We start from the raw sequence: 20,123 nt of genomic DNA on the forward strand, positions 1-20,123 counted from the left end.
CCGAATATTTAGCAGAAAGTTTTTAACTTTTATCAAGTTAATAACATTGGGACCGATATTTTGTTTCACCATGGATTGCGAGAGCAATATATATATATATATATATATATATATATATATAAACATCAGTATCAGGTAGATGTATAAATGTGTGTATTTTCTGTACTTTTGCTTTTCTTTCTTCTTATTATTTTGCTTTGTTTGCTTGAAATTAGCAGAATCAAACGCCAATGTTTTTAAAACTCACCCTAAATATGTTAAAAGCTGGATAAAATGAACAAAAACAAGTTTAACTGTCTAATCATATTTCTCTTTGATGTGTATACGAGCATGCGCATTAAAGACGTCGGGTCTGGGAGAAGTTTCGGCGGGAAAGGCGCGCGCGCGGATTGCGGCGCTTCGGCTGAAAGAGGAGGGAAAGGGGGAGGAGGTAGAGGAGGAGGAGGATGAGGAGGAGGAAGGGGATCACGCTTTAAGTCCTGCGTGCTGCGGGAAGCTTCATTTGTCAGCCGCTGACACCGAGAGACGCTCTCCGTGGGTGAAAACGGGGGAGAACCAGCTCAAAATCCTACATAATGTAGAGGTTGTTTTCTTCCATCCTCAACCAGAAAAAAATATCTTGTAATTTTTTTCTTTCTTGTATTTTTTTTCTTTTGACATTTGTTTGCGCATCAGAAAAGAGTGACTTGAAATCGCCGCAGGGATGAGTGTTTGGTGGGCGCGTGCGCTTCAGACGGATCCCAGCTCCTGATGAAGGGACCAAAGCGGACACACCGAGGCTGTCAGTGATGGTTTCCAAGAGAAGATCGCAAAGGTGGAGCGATTAGAGGAGGGCTGATGAAGAGACTATTAATCCTTTCAGTGCATCAAAAGCACCAAAGGGTATTACAAACGTTTGGATGGAAATCTGGGGAGTGTTTGGGACTGCCTTTAGTTTTATACGAAACTGGTGATTAGTTGGAGCAAATCAATTATTTTTTCATCTCTTTTTTCACTTTAAATGTCTATTTCCCCTCTTCTAAAAGGTTGTATGGTTTTAACGCGTGAGTTTGCAAAGAAAAACTAAAACAAAAACTAATCTTATTTTTTTTTCCTTATTCTTTCTATTCAAGTATTCTCAAATCTAAATGGAATTAGTTGAGTCTGAAGCCCTTTGTGAAAGGAACAGACATGGTACATGGACGCAGCTTCCATCACGGTAAGACGTCTTTATTCCTCACTTGAAGCACACTTGCTCCAAAGCTCCTACAGCTTTCCTTCCCCTCTTTCAGAAAGAGTCTAGTAATCCTTTAATCAGTTTGGGAGAGGAAGGGGAGGACTTGAAATATCAAAGCAACAGATAAAGCTGAAACCAGCCTCTGAATGAAGGTTTATTTCCAGAAAAGGGAAGGCGATAATAATAGTCAAAAAGGATGCGTTGAATCTTGTTAACCTTAAACTCCCAGTTAAAGGTCGTGCGGGGTTTTAGAAAACTCATTCAGCAAAAAATAAATAAGTCTGTCTATAAAAGAAAAAAAAAAGCTTTACAGACGTGCATTGAGAATGTTTTCAGAACAGGTGGGCATAGTGGTCTCATGATTAATCAACTTAATTGAATAATCAATTTATATTCCTACAATCCGACCAGATCAATCTGTCAGAGGCAAGTTGTTAATCGACTTACACATATTTATATAATCGTTTCAAAATGAAAGAAATTGATTATATCGATATTGGATATTTATTTAGATTGAAGCAGGTTATTTTACTATAACATAATAGTGTCATCATAGCGGACAATGCAGGCCATTAATTCGTCCTTGTGTCCAATAGGCCTACACAATACATCGCAATATCAGCCTGTGCATTGCGTGTATTGAAAAATACGGCTTAAATTGCAATATTTGGTTATCTTAAATGTTTATACTTGCAAAAACAATCTTATGACAACTTAACATATTTAATAAATTAAATTTTCACATTTGACCAACCAGATAGACCTCTTTTATGTTTGCCTCCTACGCAGATGTGGGTCATTTGGAGTATAATTTCAATTCTGTTGAGTTTATTTAAATAAAACGGATGAAGTGAAATGGAAATTGTTTTGGTTGTTTTGCTATATGGTCATGGATAATAAGTCATATCGTCATTGCAATATTGATCTCTAATATCACACATCGCAAGTTTTTCTAATATCCTGCAGCCCTAGTATACATATTTAATTTACACTTGATTATCTTGCAAGAAATTCAAGAAATCTGGAAAACTACGCCTGTATTTACCCAGTAGTACCAGATATTTATCTCAGATGCTACATTCACGCAGTTCGGAAACTTGCGTTCGAGCAACTTCCAATACTTCCAGTGAAAAGTCTATGTAAACACATGTTCAAAACTCTCATGTTTACTGTGCAAGTTTTTAAATCAGTTTTTGGGCTCTACAAACAAAACATTAAATGGTCACTAATAGTTAAACCAGTCAAACTTTGACCAATTAGGGACTTGACGTTACTAGTGATGTACAGTAACACATTTTGTAGTTTGTAGAGGTGCCAAAAGTTATAAAAGTGATCGTAAAGTGGAAATTAATAATCACGGTCTGTACCGGGTCGAAATTATTTGACACCAAGTCTGTCCTATATCGGAATAGAGCTGTGAAAGAAAAAGCCTGGAGCAAGATACATGTTGCACCAAACCTCTTCCAATGCGGTAGTATCGGGTGGCAACAGTCCAGTGTGAACACTAAATGCTAGGAGTGCATTCAAGAACCCACAGTCAGTGTGCTCTTGAATGCACCACAAATACCTGGTGTGTATGTATCTAAAGTCACACAGGTTGAAATTTTGGCTAAATATGTTCTGAATTGATTTATTGTCAGTGAATCAGATCGGATCAGATTGTTCAAAATGAATAAATATCTATTATCGTCAACCGCAAGTTATAATATGAATCGTTAAAATGAATCATTACACCTCTAGAACCAACAGCAGGTATTCTGGCTTTTCTAACTGTTCAATGCCTGCAAATATATATATATATATATATATATATTTCTTTTGATGTTACAGTTGTTGCAAGTCTACTCATGCTTGGGTTGGCCATGGCAACAAAAAAGGACACTTCAGGTAATCTCCATCAATACACTGTCTTTCCTGCATAAATATTCTACCACTGAGGCTTTGATCTCTGACTTTTTTTCCCTATTTTTTTGTTCTTCTCTGTGTTTTTGGTTTAGTGAGGAACAATTCTGGAGTGAAGCCTGCAGGTCAATGTGGAACGTGGGTGAAAGAAGCAGAAGGAGGGCTCTTTACTTCTCCCAATTACCCAAACAAATATCCCCCGAACACAGAGTGTGTTTACATCCTTGAAGGTGAACATTCTAGTTTTTTTTATACAGCAGCAGTACAAATGAAATGATATGTAGCTATATGTGTTCATAGTTAAAGAATTCAAGTTGTTTTTTCTAAGGAGTCCTTTTCCTCTTACCCTTTTTAATATTGTTTCCACATCTAAACATTTATCCAGATTGCACATAATCTCATTCAGACCTAATGTTCAACAGAATTGGATATGGAACTAGCAGCTTCAAATATACATAATAACAGGTGCCAACATAAACATGTGCTCAGAGTCAAATTACTTGAGCCTCTATCATTAAAAGCCTGACCAGCAATGTGTTCTCTGCTTTCTGCTAATAACTCTTATTGTCTCTTTCAGCCCCGCCGAGACAGTGTCTTGATCTGCACTTTGAGGAGAATTATTCAATTGAGTCTTCTTGGGAATGTAAATTTGACAACATCGAGGTCCGGGATGGGCCGTTCAGCTTCTCCCCAATCCTCGGGCGGTACTGTGGTCAGCACAGCCCACCTGACATCAGGAGTAGCGGCCGGTATCTGTGGATTAAGTTTGAAACAGATGGAGAACTGGAAGGAGTGGGATTTTCAGCTAGCTACAACTTCACAGCAGGTATGCATTCCAGTCTTTTTGTCTTAATAACTCTCAAATTTGCAACTTCATTTGAAAAGTGACATCACCTTAAGAATCCATCGCTTTAGAGGTGATGTCTTAATGGTAATCAATTAACAAAGTCTACAGTCGCTTTAGAAAATCCTGTATTGGGTGCCCGTGTGGTCTTGCTAGCATTTTTCTGTTGTCTTTACCTGTATTATGGTGACATAAAGCTAAGTTTATGGTCAAAGACAACCTTTGCTGTCATGCTAGTTCTTTAAACCTTGCTTCTACTAATTCTCATCATCTTTAGATTCAATTTTATTGCAGTGGTAGTTCAAGAATTGATGACACAGAATAGAGGAACCCCAATGATTTAACGGTCTCTCACCAACGCTTGACTGGGTTTATTAACCCTATTAATGTTTAGGTGTGTTTGAGGCTTAAAGGTACCATGCCAGGAACATGAAAGGTGTTTGGTCATCTGTCTTCTATCCTTTTGACCTTTAAAGTCCTTTTGCCGTTGGATATTTGTTGGTGTTTAGATGATGTACAAAGATCCTCAATCTGATAAACATGTCGTAAGCTGCAGGCTATTGAGGAGAAAGTTACTGAGGTGTGTAAGAGCTATAGATTTATCTCTGATAGTGGCATTGTTATTGAGAAATCAAAATAGCTGAGCTCTTTATGGGAATTTACTGTGATGGAGTACAAGTGATAACACAGAAACCTAGTAGGTGGGGGTAAATCTAGCATAGCCATCCATGTGGCAGCAGTAAAAGTCACAGGACAATCAGTTTTTTCTTGTGCCATGATGGAGTATGGAGAAATGCAAAACTGTAATGAAAAAATTAACGAACAGAAAGCCTTCTTCTGCTACTGAGACATCAACATTTCTTGTTGTCAAATTAGTCACAAAGCTGTTTGTAAAATTGCTCCATGTCATTTGCATTTCTTAACAAGAAAGATAAGCTGAGTGCCTTCATATTTATCAAAATGCTAAAAACAATCAAGACTTACAGATTTAAGACTAACCCTGCTATTTAAAATAGTTATTTACAACCCCATGGTCATAGGTGAGGATATGAACACAGACTAACAAACAAACTGATAATTTTCCTTACATTTTTGTTAATCCCAACCAATAGAAGGCTGAACTTCTAAAAATCTGGTCAAGTTCATGTTGGATCTAAGACATGCAGACACATTTAAATCAGCTCATTCACAATAACTCAGATGTAACATATATCATAAAAAAAACAATGTACTCACATTTTCTGTTCATTATGTCAAAGCACAAGACAGTACATAGAAAGAACTAGACTGATCATCCCCTCCCCACTCACGTTCCAATTAGGAAGTACCCGCTTGTCCCAGAAAGCCAAAATCCCATAGACTTTTATAGAAAAATATACAGCTATTACTCAGTCATTCTGTTTGTCAAAATAACCATTGTTGCTCTGGTGTCTCTCTTTAACATGTTCCTGCTAAACATAGATTTTTTACATCATATATTTTCTTTATCCCAAGTTATTCAAGTTATAGACAAACTAATCAGATGCCTCAATAAGAGCATGTAGGGTTCGCTGGCCCCACCTCATATGTTCAGAGCATTTGACAGATTGTTGGACCAATCACTGCTTACGAACGTCGTCTGGTCCCAAAATGACAAAATATGGCGATATCCGTACTGCTGAAAAATGGCGACTGAATTGACTTCATTTTGTTGGAACCTAAGGGAAGACATTGTCTACTGGTGACAGCGCAGTCTTGTTTTGTCCGTCTCTATTTATGGTAATGGTCGAAGCACAGTACCTACCACTATGACTACAGAGTATGCTCCAAAACATCAAGCTGTGCGATTGTATAGCTCACCACCACCCTAAAACATTTTGACAGATTTTTTGCGTACTACACAAAATCAGATTGAGGTGAGCAAGTACAACCAAAATTCAAACACAATGCTCACCAGATTATAAGTCGCATTGTCTATTTTTGAGAAAATAAGTGGGTTTATAGTGCCTCGTGCTACAAAAAAACAATCTGTTTTGTGTGAGTATTGAAGGTTCAGTAATTTCTTATAGACATGCAGTTCTTCACATTCCCTCTCAGATCAAAACTGTTGCTGTTTTATCTGTAAAATTAAGATTACATATCAGAAAATTGGTTTCAAAAAGTTAAATGGCATATACTTATATAGTACTTTACTTCTTAGAAGGCTCAAGGCATTTTACAGTCAGTTAAGCTCTTTGGGTCAGAGAAAGAAAAAAATTCCAATTGGTTAATTATCTTAATTACTCTGTTTTGCGTAGTAAATGGTTAATCTTTTGAGATTTAATTCAAAACAGTGTATTTTAATAAGAAGTATGTTTTTTTTGCCAATATGATGTAAAGATACAAAAAAATCAACACTGCTACAGAGGGAATCGAGCCTCGGTTGCATCGTGCGTCATGCTGCCTGTGTGCATGTGGGAATCCATTAACCTGAAACCCAAAATGAGGATCATTAGTTGGTGTGACATGTAACACACCTGACAAGCTGCCAGGCTGAAGTCTGTCCTTCCTAACAGCTATAACCACCAGATTTTGTAGAATGAGAAAAACACCTTTTTTTTGTCGTCTTAATTTGGTTCAATTTTACAAACCCTGAATTCCAGTAAGATCATTCTGATTTCTTCTAACCCAATGCATTTTTTTTTCTTATTTGACTCACAAAACCTACTGACACAACAACATCCCAATCTAACTTTGAGAAGTCAATAGTTTTCAGCTTCTGCAGCAAGCTCAGAGTCTGTAGGTGGTAGCAACGGGAGCTCTTCTTTTTTAAAGAGGGGCATTAATCTTCTCATCCAACTCCTGGTAAGAAAGACAATAAACTTATTCATCAAATTGTCAAGCTGGTTTTCCAAGTATATGAAGGATGTCTGAAAAAAAAAAAAGTGCATAAGAAGTCATCACGTTCCACTGCAAAGTAATTAGGCCCATTCATAAAATGTTGTCAATTTAGAGCTGAAGCTTTTAGAGGAGGTAGTATAACTATCACTATGCAAATATTTGTTTTTCAAAAACTAGCAAGTCTAAAAAATATCTGCTTTTCCTCATGTAAATGAGGAGAATTCATCTGCTTGTCTTTGAAACAGCAGCACCTTCGTCAGCTTTTAGTATTTCATGGCCAAGATGAAGTTGCTTTTCATGAGTTCTCACCCCCTTTAGAGGTCATTGACACACCAAATGTATTCAACCATAACAGGCAGCAGTGTGCTCATGTCTTCTAACATTGAACTGAATGTGAATTGAATGCATCCTGAGCAACAGGAGTTACTGAACACAAGAGCGATTCTGTCTACATTAAGGTCAAGGTTCAATGCTAATGAGAGACGGTTGCTATGGCCTTTTGCCCTTCATGTCATAAATGTCAGAGTAACCTTAATCTTTTATCCCTGACTAAAATCCTGAGCTTTTGTCAGAACAAAACCCTTTTTTATTAGTTAATTGCTCTGATTTTTACCAATGCATGATTTTTTTTCTTTACTTTTGTTTGAAAATATATCACAGGGACTCAGGCTTTTGCATTGTTAATTAAACTATATTAACTTTTTTTGTCTTAAAAATTAGGTAGTTTCAAAGCTTTAATGTAAGAATTATGCAGATTGGTTTTAGTTCATTTGGATTTGGAGTCTTGCGCTGCAACCATGACTCAAAAGCAAAGTGACACTGATGTGCTAAATTGCCTTAATTGTCCATCTGAGCTTTTAACTCGACTGAGAGTCATTTATTAATGAAAAAGACAAGTAGCATTCATAAATATTGCTAAAATAAAATTTCTAAAGGATCTTGGGTTATAAATATCACTTCTAGATGGACTTAAGTCTAAAATTAGAAATGAAACTGTTGGGAACAACTTGTCGCTCCTGGAAGAGACGTCCTGACCGTCACTGCATCATTGCTGTCAATGGACGAAACGGCAACTTCACACGATCACATGCTGCTTTAAAGACATTTGCTGGAGGCAACATTTGACATTTAAACAACTAAATCCATATTCACACGGCAGACTCGAAAAAGAGGGGAATAAAGCTGCTTTTAACTGTATTCCAAGCTGAAATCAGAGACTCGGCTGCATGTGATGTCTGTTTCTCTTCGGAGGTTCTGGCCAGAGCTTGCAGTTGACTTTTAAATGTGGCATTTATTTATTTATTTTACGGTTTACAGACATACAGAGGTAGATGAAATCTGTAAGAGGGAAAACTGGGAGAGAAATATCTTGTGCTGCATTTTCTAAAGTTCTCATGAGCTCTCAGAGTTTGTTTGAATGAACTGCTTGCATCAAGTATCTCTTGATACTCTGGAAAAAAAGGAGAGGAGAGGATTTTATTTCCCATGTTTTGCAACAGTTTTTATTGCCTTATTCCCTGACCTTGACTGCTTTCTGTTCCTCAACTCTCACTTTGACTGTGTTCATCACCTACTTGCCTCTTTTGTGCAAAGTACAATCTACAGTTTGGTTTTGTTTTTCGATACACTGCAATATATGCCTACATAAATCAATTTTTTGTGTGACAAATATTCTGTTCATACTAAGCGCAAATATGTGTCAGGTGGTGCATTTCAGCTGCCCCTTCTTTCCACACTGTTTTCTCAGAATGAGATGGATGAAGTGACTTAGCATTGCAGTCACACCTCCTGCAGCTGTGGAAGAGGTCAGCGGTACCCTCAGTTTCAACACTTATCTCTTTGCTTTTCTTACCTAACACTGCCTCTTTTCTTCTCTCTCCACTGTGCATGGATTCAAGTTCTTCAAATAATTCATATTTTAGGGGGAATTTTTTTTTTTTCCGTATGAAAAAATCCTTAGTAACCATACTGACATTTTTTTAAAGATCATTATAATTTGTGAAGTGTACTTGAGGTTCTGCAGTGAAAATGATGCCAAAATATTATGTCTTGTTGGTTTAATCAGTATTTGTTTGATCATCTACAAATGAATCTAATGTCACTTGGTTCACCAGTTAAGGTTGTTTTGGTTTGTTCAGATCCATCTTACGAGGTGCTTTAGTGCAGGGGTGCCCCCCTGCTAGTTTTCCTGAAATATTGCCTTATCTGCCACTGATTACCTGGATCAGGTGTGTCAGGTGTGTGTCTACGACACATCCTCTTGACCTGCACCCTAACTCACCCTTGCGTGTTGTACGAGGGTTATCAACGACCTGTTGTTCGTATTGTGCCTGTAAAAAATGGTGTCCATCTTTGAGAGGTCTATGCCTATTTTTTTGCCCAAATCTAGCCGGAAGGGCAGTTGTGGCTAAATCATTAAAACAACAGAGCTAGATCCTTTTGAGTTGTATTTGTTTTCATGCTCTAAAAAATGCTTTAGAGTTTGATGTGGAAATTGATCATATCAGATCAATATGCAAAAATAAATAAATAAAACTTGAATAAATGATGGATGGCTCCATCTATCTCTGGCATTAATGAAAATTCCACGGAAATATGTGAATGAATATTTTTTTCCCTTTAATTTGTAATACAAACACAAACTGGATTTTGTTAAATAAAAAATCAGCTGATTTAAATATATAATGTATAAAACAATAACGTTGTATACAAACTTTTGCATCATAGATCGTTCCCCTTTAAAAAGTAATTATTTCTAGTTCCTTACTCTGATGCAGATATGGTGACCTCTAACTTGAAACTTAGAAAACGACAGTTTAATATCGTCATTGAGACATTTGCTCTTTAGTAGTCAGAACCTCAAGCTTTCAACTTGAAATTGAGAATGCTATTAAGTAGAGGTAGGGGATATGACCCAAAAAAATGTTGTCCCAAAAAGATACAGCCCAGAGAAAAACCTGCAGTAAAGCATGAAGAAATCAAAAAAGAAGGAAAATTACCTGCAGAATTCTGCACCAGTTTTTTACCTGCAGGAAAATAAATAAGCTTATGTGAATGTCTGAGACATGTCTGAGAGGAAATACTTTGATGTGAGGCTCTTTGATGTTTTTTTAAATATATTTTTTTTAAGAATTTGTTTCCTTTACTGTACCAAGCTGTCTATCTTGATGGGCTGCAAGGTCAACAACTTCAGTGGTTCTCCATCAAGCCCTGAATTGAACCAACACCATGAAGTCTTTGAGACTACATTCCAAGGCCAGATGCAGAACAGTTGCACCACTTTTGGTGACTTGGATGGATAAACCTCCTCTCTTTACTGTTATCACATTGAGCTCCTCCCCTCTTGACAGAGAAGTGGGGGCGCAGGCTGTTCACCGCCTTATCAGACAGCAAGTCTTCGCTCTGGGGACAAGTGGTTGGAGTTTATCACTCTGGTGGAACTTAACTGGCTATCCAGAAGGACTGCTGATATTTACGTCCTCTGGCTGTCTCAGTCACTCCTAGCCAATTACTCTGATGATCAGTCAGCGGTCCAGCCCACATCCTGCTTTGCTCCTCCATGTCAGTTGGTAAGCCAGGCCTGCTGTTCAGCTGCAGATGCCGTGGCGCTCAGTGGACCGCTCGATTTCTGCTGCAGTGGTAACTTAAGCTGGTAGGTGATAGAGAGTGGTGTTTGTGTACACAATTCTGTATATATATTTTCTGTAAGAAAACCCAGCAAACAGCAATACCCTTGTGTAAATATAGCATCCTGAAACCTTTGTGTCTTCACTACACATCCCTTCAATCTGGAGGAGTCTTGGCTGCTTCGGTGTTTAAGCCTCTTACCGTGCAACATAAACAAACGAGTGATGCACTGAAAATGAGCTGTACTGATTTAAGTGTGTGTGTGTGTTTTACTTTACAGGAACAATAGTTTGCCAAAGGGCTCTTTATTTCATTACCCTGCCACAGTGGTAGATCTTTAGCTGTCATGCTGGGCGCCCAACTTTCTCCATTATGCTCTATTAGACAGAACAGAGATGGAGCTGTTTGTTGCATTTCTGTTCACATTGCAGACTACACTACTCTGAACTAAAAAAAAAAAAAAAACTAAAAAAGCCATTGGAGTTTTTCGTACTTTTTTTTAAAACACAAGCGGAACTTGAAACTACTTTTGAAAAGTAAAGCAGTTATACATACTTGATTTGTGGCTTAAATTTCTCCAAAATAGATTGCTCTATCTACATTCATTTTGTTTCGTGCATTGTTGTAGTATAATAGTTTCTTTGGGACTCCAAAAATAGAGATAAAAGTAAAATACATTTTCTTTTTTCTTGGAATGGGCCAATATAATTTTTTCCTAATAAAACCGACATTTCCCCTGTAACTGCAGCTGATGGTCCATATTTGCTGATACCGATATTTAAATGTCTACAATAACACCAAGTTTAGACTTGCTTTTTTTCTCAGTATAAGATTTGCACAACTTATCTTTCACTATACAAGCACATTATACTTTTTAACATACGCCAAGGGATCTCATTGGAACAAACATCACTTTGAAAATATATCTGTAACCATTCAGACCAGTTACTGACTATTTGACATAACTCCAGTTGGGTTGTTAAAATCGATAAATCGATTTTAATTGATTTAAGCTTAATAAATCAATAATCGATTAATAAAAATGTAGATCGATTTAGCACATAAAGCTAAAGTCCGCTAGCTTGATGCTAACGTTTAATAGAATTTCCCATAGGATGGCCAATGTTAACGCTCGGTTGGTGTAAACATACAATGCTGACTAAATGAGCATCTGTATTTACTCACAGGCATGAATTTTCCAAACTCTTTTAAGGAAATATTTTTAAAGTAACTATTTGTGGTCTAAAGCAACTATTTTTGCTCATAAAAAAAAAAAGTTTTTTCTTCTCCATGAAAAAACTGTACTGCTATAGCGCCATCGCCACCTAGTGGCGAAACTAAAATGCCTTCCAGGAGAAGCAGAACAATGTTTACAATGTTAATGATCTGAACATTTTTATTAGAGCTTCTCCTTTTGAGAAACCATGTAACACTGTTAACAATCTCATTATTTCACTAATACATTTTACAGTATGTGAACTGTTTCAGATTAATATAATATATTCAAAACATAGTCGATTATTTATGTATTTCTAAACAAATGTGTTTAAGTGTATAAACTCAAAATTGAATCAAATTAATTGAATTAAGAGAATCGAAAGAATCGAAAAAAATTAGAATCGAATCGATCCAGGCACTTGGAAATCGAATCGAATTGTCTCTGAAAATTATTAACGATACCCAGCCCTAGACATAACTGTAAATAATAGGCTTTCCATTACCAGCGGTCTATTAGGAACAACATATATCCCTATCAAATATTAAATATACATGAAAACAGTCAGAATAATTATTGGCTATAACTATAAACATAAGTTTATCTGAAAACAGTCAACAATATTGGTGGATTTCTTTTTAGAATTGGTCCGATACGATAAACAAAAAATTGCAAAAATCACCCAATACTGACTCTGATATATTGCCAATCACTACTTTTTTCACAGTTGTGCCCTTGTACTTTCACACCAGCTTCCAACAGCTAAAACTTCAGCTTCCTGCCTTCTCATGTAAGAGCAAGTCTTATTCCAGAGGGAACTAAATTACATCGGGAATCAGGGTAATCTAATAGGCTATAGCAAGCTTTTATTTAGCTGCAGGGAGAGTGATGTCAGCGTTCAACAATGAAGAGAGGCAATGCCATAATAGGATTATTAAATAGGGATTGTCAGTAATCCTCACAATGCCTCAGAATCATTAAAAAAACCACAGCAGCATATATTACTCCTTTAAAGGAAATGACAGTGGAATACGTTGATGGAACCTTTTCTAAAATTATTGTGTAGCTGGTGTTATATTGGAGCTTTGGACCCTAAAATCCAATTGGAGATTTAGGATACATCATGACTGTTTGACGGAATTACAGTAAAGCCTTCTTAGTTGCTCTATGAATCTCTGACTACACATGTTTTAACATACTATACCCCAGGATAGGTTTTTTTGGTCCACCGAAAAAAGAAATAAAAAAAAACAAATTTTCATGTACTGTGATTTTTATGAGCCTAAATGAAGGAATTCTGTGGTATTCAGCTCTTAACCTAATTATAGTTAATGATGACATTTGTAAGTAGGACGAGGCTAATTTGTGTTGGAAGCGTCAAGCTTTTGCTGCATTCAAGCAACTGACTAAACAAGCAAGATGCCAGTGTTGCAAATTTAAGAAGATTGTGAACAAGATGTTGGTTTCATCGGCTTTCCTCGCACATTCCAGTCTTCTCTTTCTCACTCCATCAAACTCAGAAGGCTCATCCATGAGGGCAAGCGGAGCTGTGGTAGCATCTTGTGTTTTTTTTTTTCCTTCCTCAACTTTTAAGCGTTCGAGTCCGACAAGCCAATTAAGACGATCCTCTTCAGGTGATGGAATAAAGCGCTTTTGGCAAATTGCTGAGAGCAAAGACCTGGAAAAACCAGGAAGTCGATCATCTCTTTTTCTGCCTCAAACACCAACAGCATGCTGAACAGCATGGCCTTGCTTGAATTTCCCTTTGCATTTGGCAAGCTCGATTAATCACAGCACCTCTATACAATGCGATGCACATGGCCACCCACCGCCACTGGCTCTCACTATTCCCCTGCACAGGAAAAATGTACAGCTAAGGGGGAATAGAGGACAGGAAAGAGCACTCTTCTACTCCAAATTCTGGATAAAAAGGATAAAAGGCAGAACAGGCTGGAGACACGCAGAGGAGGGGCGAGAAGGATTCACTGGAAAGCGGAAAGATTTGGATTGCTGAGAGTAGGTTTTGGGATGAATTGATAAAAGTCGCCGCTCAATGGCTCCTCGAGGGTCTGCATTCATCTGAATATTCATTGAGCTGACACTCAATTTACTCCAGCGTCTATTAAAGGATGCCAACTGACTACCTCGTGGCATCTAATAAGTAGTAGCCTCTAACACATTCAAATGACTTGTCAAGAGACACATAGCTGCTACTACACTTTCTTAGATACCGGTTTAAAATGCCAAAACATTTTCACTCTTAATGGCCTCAGTTGGACTAAGGCATTTCTTATATGACAGCTGTTTGGCTGCATATCTTCGGGGTGTCAAGCAAGAATTGCTGAGTTTATCTTCTTTCATGTGGGCTCGATGATTGTTTATTCATTCAGTATTCTGAAATATCTGATCTGCTGCAGGGGGATAAAATTGTTCTCAGAAATCCTACAGTTTGTCAAAAAAAAAAAGTAGATTATTCATCTTCTATGTACATTTACATTACACCCTTTACTTGGACTTTTGGGTTTCACTTCAAAGCAACTGCCTTGTAAATTCTTGTTTCACATGATGTAGAAAATCTTAAACATTTTTTCGTTTTGCTTTATCTTCCTAATACCTTTTACAGCATGGTCAATAAACGTGTTTTAGGGTGTATTCAGTCTGGACATATTTGGTCTGCGTAAAGTCCTTCTCTGATGAAAATCCTGGTTTTTGAATTTTTAACATGTATGTGTGGTATTTTTCTTATGAAAGAGAACAAATGTGATAAATTATTTTTGCATTTCTGAGTATTTCTCCATTTAAATTGCTGTCAAACTGTCACAGACAGACTCTGTTTGAATTAATGAGCCTTCTTTACGTCACAACAGCTCTCATCTGGCCCGATTAGCGTGTCTAGTTCAGGTGCTGGAGAAGTTTCATAAAATACTTACGGTAGCAGGGCTGAGAACGCTGGAAAATCTCCACCAGACTCCACGGAGCTTCTTGATGTGACCGCGGAAATGTGAACTGGCCTTCATACAGACGTTTAAAATTTTTCAGCGAAATAAAAACTTTGAATGAGTGAACAATCTCGACAAGTATTTATTTGCAAAGTTCAGCATCTCCATCTTTTTGTTTTGACCCTCTCCCATAACTATTGACCAATAGTTGAAGAAATCTTCAGTCATGTGGTTTTTTTGACAAGCTTTGGTCCAGAACAGAAATCTCTGGTAGACCCCAGTCTGAATACAGAGCAAACGCAAAGTTTAGGACTCGATCTACAACAAATTAAGCAGAACAAATGATTTTACCAGTCTAAATACAACCTTAGTTCTTTTCGTTTACAGTGACCTTGGGAAACCATTTTTTTTTCTTATCCAGCTACAACTTAGTAGGAAACCGGCTCAAATCTGTATGCTGCTCCTCGTCTCCTAACACAAACACTGCAACACACTCCAGACCTCCGCTGAGCAGCTGCATGTCAACCCTTAGATCAAAAAATCCATTTAATTTTGCTACTCCAGTCCATTTAGATGGGCGACATTTGTTTGGACTCGAGCTCTAGTTCAGAAAAATTGTGTTTTTTGCTAAGAAAGGGAGATTGATAACCCTGGAGTAGGAGAGCTTTATCTTTCTGAGATTTACACTCAAAGAACACTGCTTCACTTCACATTGTCAGAAACTCTTAGAATTACTTACACATAGCCAACTTACCTTTTTTTTATCTTGGATGTGGAGGGAAAAATCCTTTCGGGGCTTCTCTGGGAAGATGAGGAACTCAACTGAGATTGAAATCACCATCTTCTCCCAAGATAATTGTGCCCTACAAGGACCCAATTTTCTTTTTCTTAAATTAGAAATTTGTAGTTGAATCCGTTGAAGCTTGCCTTAATTTTTTGTTTCCCTGGAGGCAAAACAGTTTTGTCTTTTAAAGTTTGAAAAACTAAGGTTCAGATCTCAAACTCCCTGCCCATGACATCAAATCTATGAGGTTACTTTTCATTCATTGTCTTAATTACTAATGTTCTTGAGATCTATTGTAATTTCTTTCAAAATTTATTTTTGTGTTTTACCGTGAAGTATTTGAACCTTACTTCTTTGAATATACCTGTGAAAAATAAGAAATATTTTTAAGTTTATGTGCACCCCTCCGTCTACATGCCATCAAGCAGTACTTATTTATAAGTGAAAGGCATAGATCTTTCAAAAACGCTATCCTTCGTCTTTATACACTGCCTGCTTTTACAAAGAAGTGCTTGAAGAGCTTCCATTTGAAGCATAATTTCCCCTCTTTTTTGGTCCAACGCAACAGTAAAACCTACTGAAAGAAAGTAAACCATACCTTATTACCTAGAAAAATTACCCGAAGTTGAAGCAGAGAGAAGAAAGCAGATTAAAACTCCTCCTAAAAAACTGCATGATGCGTTTGTTACCTTATTACAGATTGACTGTGATCCAGAAGAAAGTCTGAGTCATTGATTTTATTGTGCTGTACCTTCAAAGAGCAAAACAGAAAGGAGTTCAGTAAAAATTGATTCCATTTTGAGAGCAGGGCAGGTAGTATTATATTTGTTTATTTTTGCTAGCTACAGTTTTTAACCCTTTATTTTATTGTTCAATTTGTCACTTTTTCTAATAACACAAATACACTCTTGTCACCTACTTCAGCTAAGTATTGTTGCAGTTGCTGTACACGATTTATACTTTGTTGCTTCCCCTTTGGGGTTTTCAGTGGGAACAACTGGACATGAGTTTGAGTGCTTTGGAAAGGATAAAAAAGCTTTTTTTCCCTCACGAGTACAAAAACACAGCTAAGCATCTTATTGATAACCTTTTTCCTAGTTATGTTTTTTATTTTCCAAGTTCTATTGGAAATTAAACACAAGCAGCACTTTTAAATTGCTTATTATGGTTTTGTATTTTGAAAAATATATAAATATACTTTTTTTTTTCTTTCAGTTTATTAACCAGAACTCTGACTGGTATCTTTTAGATGTTCTTTAGTGAAACTTGTCATCATTTTACCACCTGCCTGTTAAAACCACAGAACCACTTTGCGGTCCTTCAACAGGTGGAGTACCTCTGGCTGTGAGCCCCCTTTTTTTGCCATTAGCCATTTTCTTTGCCCAAGGCTTTTGGCAAATTGTGGAGGCAAAGAGAAACACTTCACATTGATTGTCTGTGCAGCGCTTGTCCTTTTTCAGGCAGATTTGCAGTGACTTCTGAAAAGCAGTCTTCTCTTTTGCGTTTCTAAAGAAATGTACACGTTTTTGCATGTAAAATGATTACACTTATACTTTAAAATGTAGAGATATGGCAAATAGAGTTACTTTGAAGACACTCCAATGAAAATTGTTTTTTTTTTTACATTTTCTTGTAGCTTTTTTTCTCACAATGGGGGACATCTATAAAAATATTTAAGATTAAAACTGCGTTTCGGAGTATTTTTTTATTCAAATCATGTCGGATCAGGAGCAGATGAAAACTTGCATTTTAAAAACGTTTGAGTTTGTGACATAGCAACTGCCATGGGCGGGCCAAAGTCTCTCTTCTCGGCTCCAATTCTGATGCATGCTATTGCAGACAAATAGATCCATGTACTTCTTAATTTTCCTCATCTGAACTGTCATCTGGCTCAAAACCGTACGCCTGCATACCATCGATATTGCTCACTGTTTTTTTTTATTTTTTATATGCTAATGTTATCTTAGGGTTTTGAGGTGCTAAGCTAGCAGTAGTGTAAACAAAGGGTTGATGGGAAACTAGCCGGCTCTAGCTTCTGCGCCAGTGGTCCCGCCCACAACTCTGAGGCAAATTTTTGAATGAGCTGCTGCTCTGCAGAAAATGTCTTAAAAAAAACAACACAGACTTTTTGATTTAGCCTAAAACCTGTATAATCATAATTAAAAGTCCACTGGCAACAATTTTCCAATAAAAAAAAAAAAATAGCTAGAGTGGGACACTGGAGCTTAAAGCTCATTACATTCTTTCAACTAAAGTAACTCTTTAGCCGTTTACTCAATAATTCCAAGTAAATCTGATGTGGAGAAAAGCGGCTTTCACTTTATGTTGTGTATTGGTGCAAAACTAATATTAAAAAACATTTTTCTTAACGTCAGAATCAGCTGATTCACATTGATCGCATGAACAATCAAAGATTTATGTCAAAGAACGTTTGTTATATTGGTGTTGAAAGCAACATTTCCAGTGTTAAAGAGTTAAATGATTCCCGAGAAGTACTTTCAGTGATAGATTTGTATTAATCCTGTTTGGATTAGTTAATGCAAAGAATATATTACCAGATGTTGCCATGGTTTTGATGTTAGAACCCACTTAAAAAGAGCTTTTCTGTTAGTTTGAATGAAAGTTTAAAGAACCCCCCTGGCTTTGTCCAGCTAAAATCCCTTATTTTCCAAAAATTCAAAAGTATTTAATAGAAATAAAAACAAAACAGAAGATAATTTGAAACGACAATAAAACCATCAATAGAAAATCAGCTAGAACACATTTAAAAAGGTTTTCTTTTCACTTGTCAAGTTAAATTTGCATATCTTATAAATATAGTTGCATAATTACATTTTTTAAAGAATGCTGCTATTGTTTGTTTCTATTTCCTCATATCATATGATTGTGAATGCAACATATCAACATCAAATCAAAAGTATGGCTTCCTTGTATCACTGATCTTTTTTTTTTTTTTTTTTTTGACTAGCCTGTGCTATTGTGCATACAGAATTCAAATGGGAGGATGCAACATTTTCTTATAGCCATGGTAACATGTACTGAACTAAAACAAATTCTGTAATTTCTACTTTTTTTGGGTTAGGCACAGCTTGAGTCTGTCCATTCTTTTCCAAAAATCCCATTTGGGTGATATCAGTGTGACCCTCATCGGAGCGAGTTTTTCATTTTATTTAATTCCTTGGAGATTTCATCAGCTGAAGTCAGCTGACAGTTTGTTCGCAGTGTAAGCATTCAAAACATTTGAAATCATTTTTTTCCTTCCCTCTAAACTAACAGTAAGGATTATTAGAGCAGCATTAGATAATGACCGACAAAAGAGTTTACATCAGGGCGAAACATGTAACACCTCTTGTGCGACAAAGCCCTCATGAAAGAACAAGGGCAGCACATTTAGATTCAGTTGTGCATGCTGCCGACTCTCTTTACACTCTCCATTCATTTATTTATTAATTTCTTTATTTATTTATTGCTAGGAGACATCTGCGCCTTAAACGCGGCAGGCATAATTAGCTCTTGTAGCAGGCAGTGCGGAGCAGTGTTTCATTACCACGGAGCAAGATCTTTATTTGATCCCTCGCTTTTTTAGCACATTTCCTTGTTAATACCCCTTCTTGATGTCTGATTAAAACTCCCCCAACACACATACATGCACTCATACTGTCAAAGATATAAGGAAGACAAACTTTTATTAAAAAAAAAATTAATTTTTCTTGTCCTTTTTGAATACAGTTTAATGTCACTCAGATGATTCACGGACGCTTCGATTAACTTCTGATCCTCACGTCAGTTTAAATAAAGTTTTTTAGTTTTGTTTGTGACATTTAATGTTTAAGTTTCTATTAAACTTTTTGACAGATTGCTAAGAAAGCAACTCAGCTGACATGCTGCATCCTTTTCCTCCAAATTCACACGACCCGATGTCATTCTGTGCAGAAAATATTAGTCCTTTTCTGGCGGCAATCGTCCAATTTTTTTCACCACTAAGCTTTCCGACTTCTAACACACCAACCTCGTATTCTTCTCAAATCATTCCTTCCAAGCTCAAAGGTTGTAAGTGCTTGCAAGAAAAGGGAAGGAAGGATGGGGGTAATAAAAACATCGTAATGGGGTTTATCAAAGTCAACCTGAATGCTGCAAAAGTCTGGCTTTGAACATGAAATCAGCACTCCACTGACAACTATTCTATCAACCATCCAGGCAGGAAAATAGACATAAACATACAAAAGTGAAAGACAGAGAAGTGTGTGACTATTAATGTTGATGGTCTTACTCCTGATTGTCAATGAGATCGACTTTATTTTCGTAAAGAGTCTTCTTGCAAGTCTTGGTTTCTGTTGGAATCCATGCAAAAGACCAGGAAGAACAACCACGTTCATTTGCAGAAAATACCAGGAGGCTGTGAGGTCTGCTCCAACACACTTTATGACACGCTATCGATTCAGGAGAAGATGAAAGGAAATGCTGTGTGATTTGATTTCTCATTCAGGGGTCTTAATTCCTCCTGACACGCACCGAGAAACAGACCATCCTTTTGATTGCTGTGAATCTGACCAACAGGGTTATTCTCTCTGGGAGATCAGAGTGTTTCTTTCCATTTTTATTAGACTTCAAAGGTTACATACAAGAATCATTTCAGAGCATATACAGTATATATAATTCATCTTCTTCATGGCTTTGGCCACACACTAATCTCTCATATTTGTGTTTGTGTGCTCAAAAGTGTTCATTTGGAGACT

General features: G+C 36.9%; 1 protein-coding gene across 5 annotated transcripts in view; it reads left to right on the forward strand.

Moving 5' to 3' along the window:
- Positions 1 to 254: 254 nt before the first annotated feature.
- neto1l (neuropilin (NRP) and tolloid (TLL)-like 1, like) overlaps positions 255 to 20,123 on the forward strand; it is a 68,913-nt gene continuing 49,044 nt past the window's right edge. The window contains exons 1-5 of one of the 5 annotated variants that reach the window (XM_024280401.2): positions 255 to 1,025; positions 1,113 to 1,198; positions 3,047 to 3,103; positions 3,214 to 3,348; positions 3,696 to 3,944. In XM_024280401.2, coding sequence (XP_024136169.1) covers positions 1,171 to 1,198; positions 3,047 to 3,103; positions 3,214 to 3,348; positions 3,696 to 3,944 — 469 coding nt within the window. In that variant the 5' untranslated portion in view covers positions 255 to 1,025; positions 1,113 to 1,170. Of the gene's footprint in view, positions 1,199 to 3,046; positions 3,104 to 3,213; positions 3,349 to 3,695; positions 3,945 to 20,123 lie in introns of all 5 variants that reach the window. The other 4 variants (XM_036217400.1, XM_036217399.1, XM_036217401.1 and 1 more) reach the window with 4 other exon arrangements.

The sequence above is a fragment of the Oryzias melastigma genome, linkage group LG20 (assembly GCF_002922805.2).
Source record: "Oryzias melastigma strain HK-1 linkage group LG20, ASM292280v2, whole genome shotgun sequence".
NCBI lineage: Eukaryota > Metazoa > Chordata > Actinopteri > Beloniformes > Adrianichthyidae > Oryzias > Oryzias melastigma.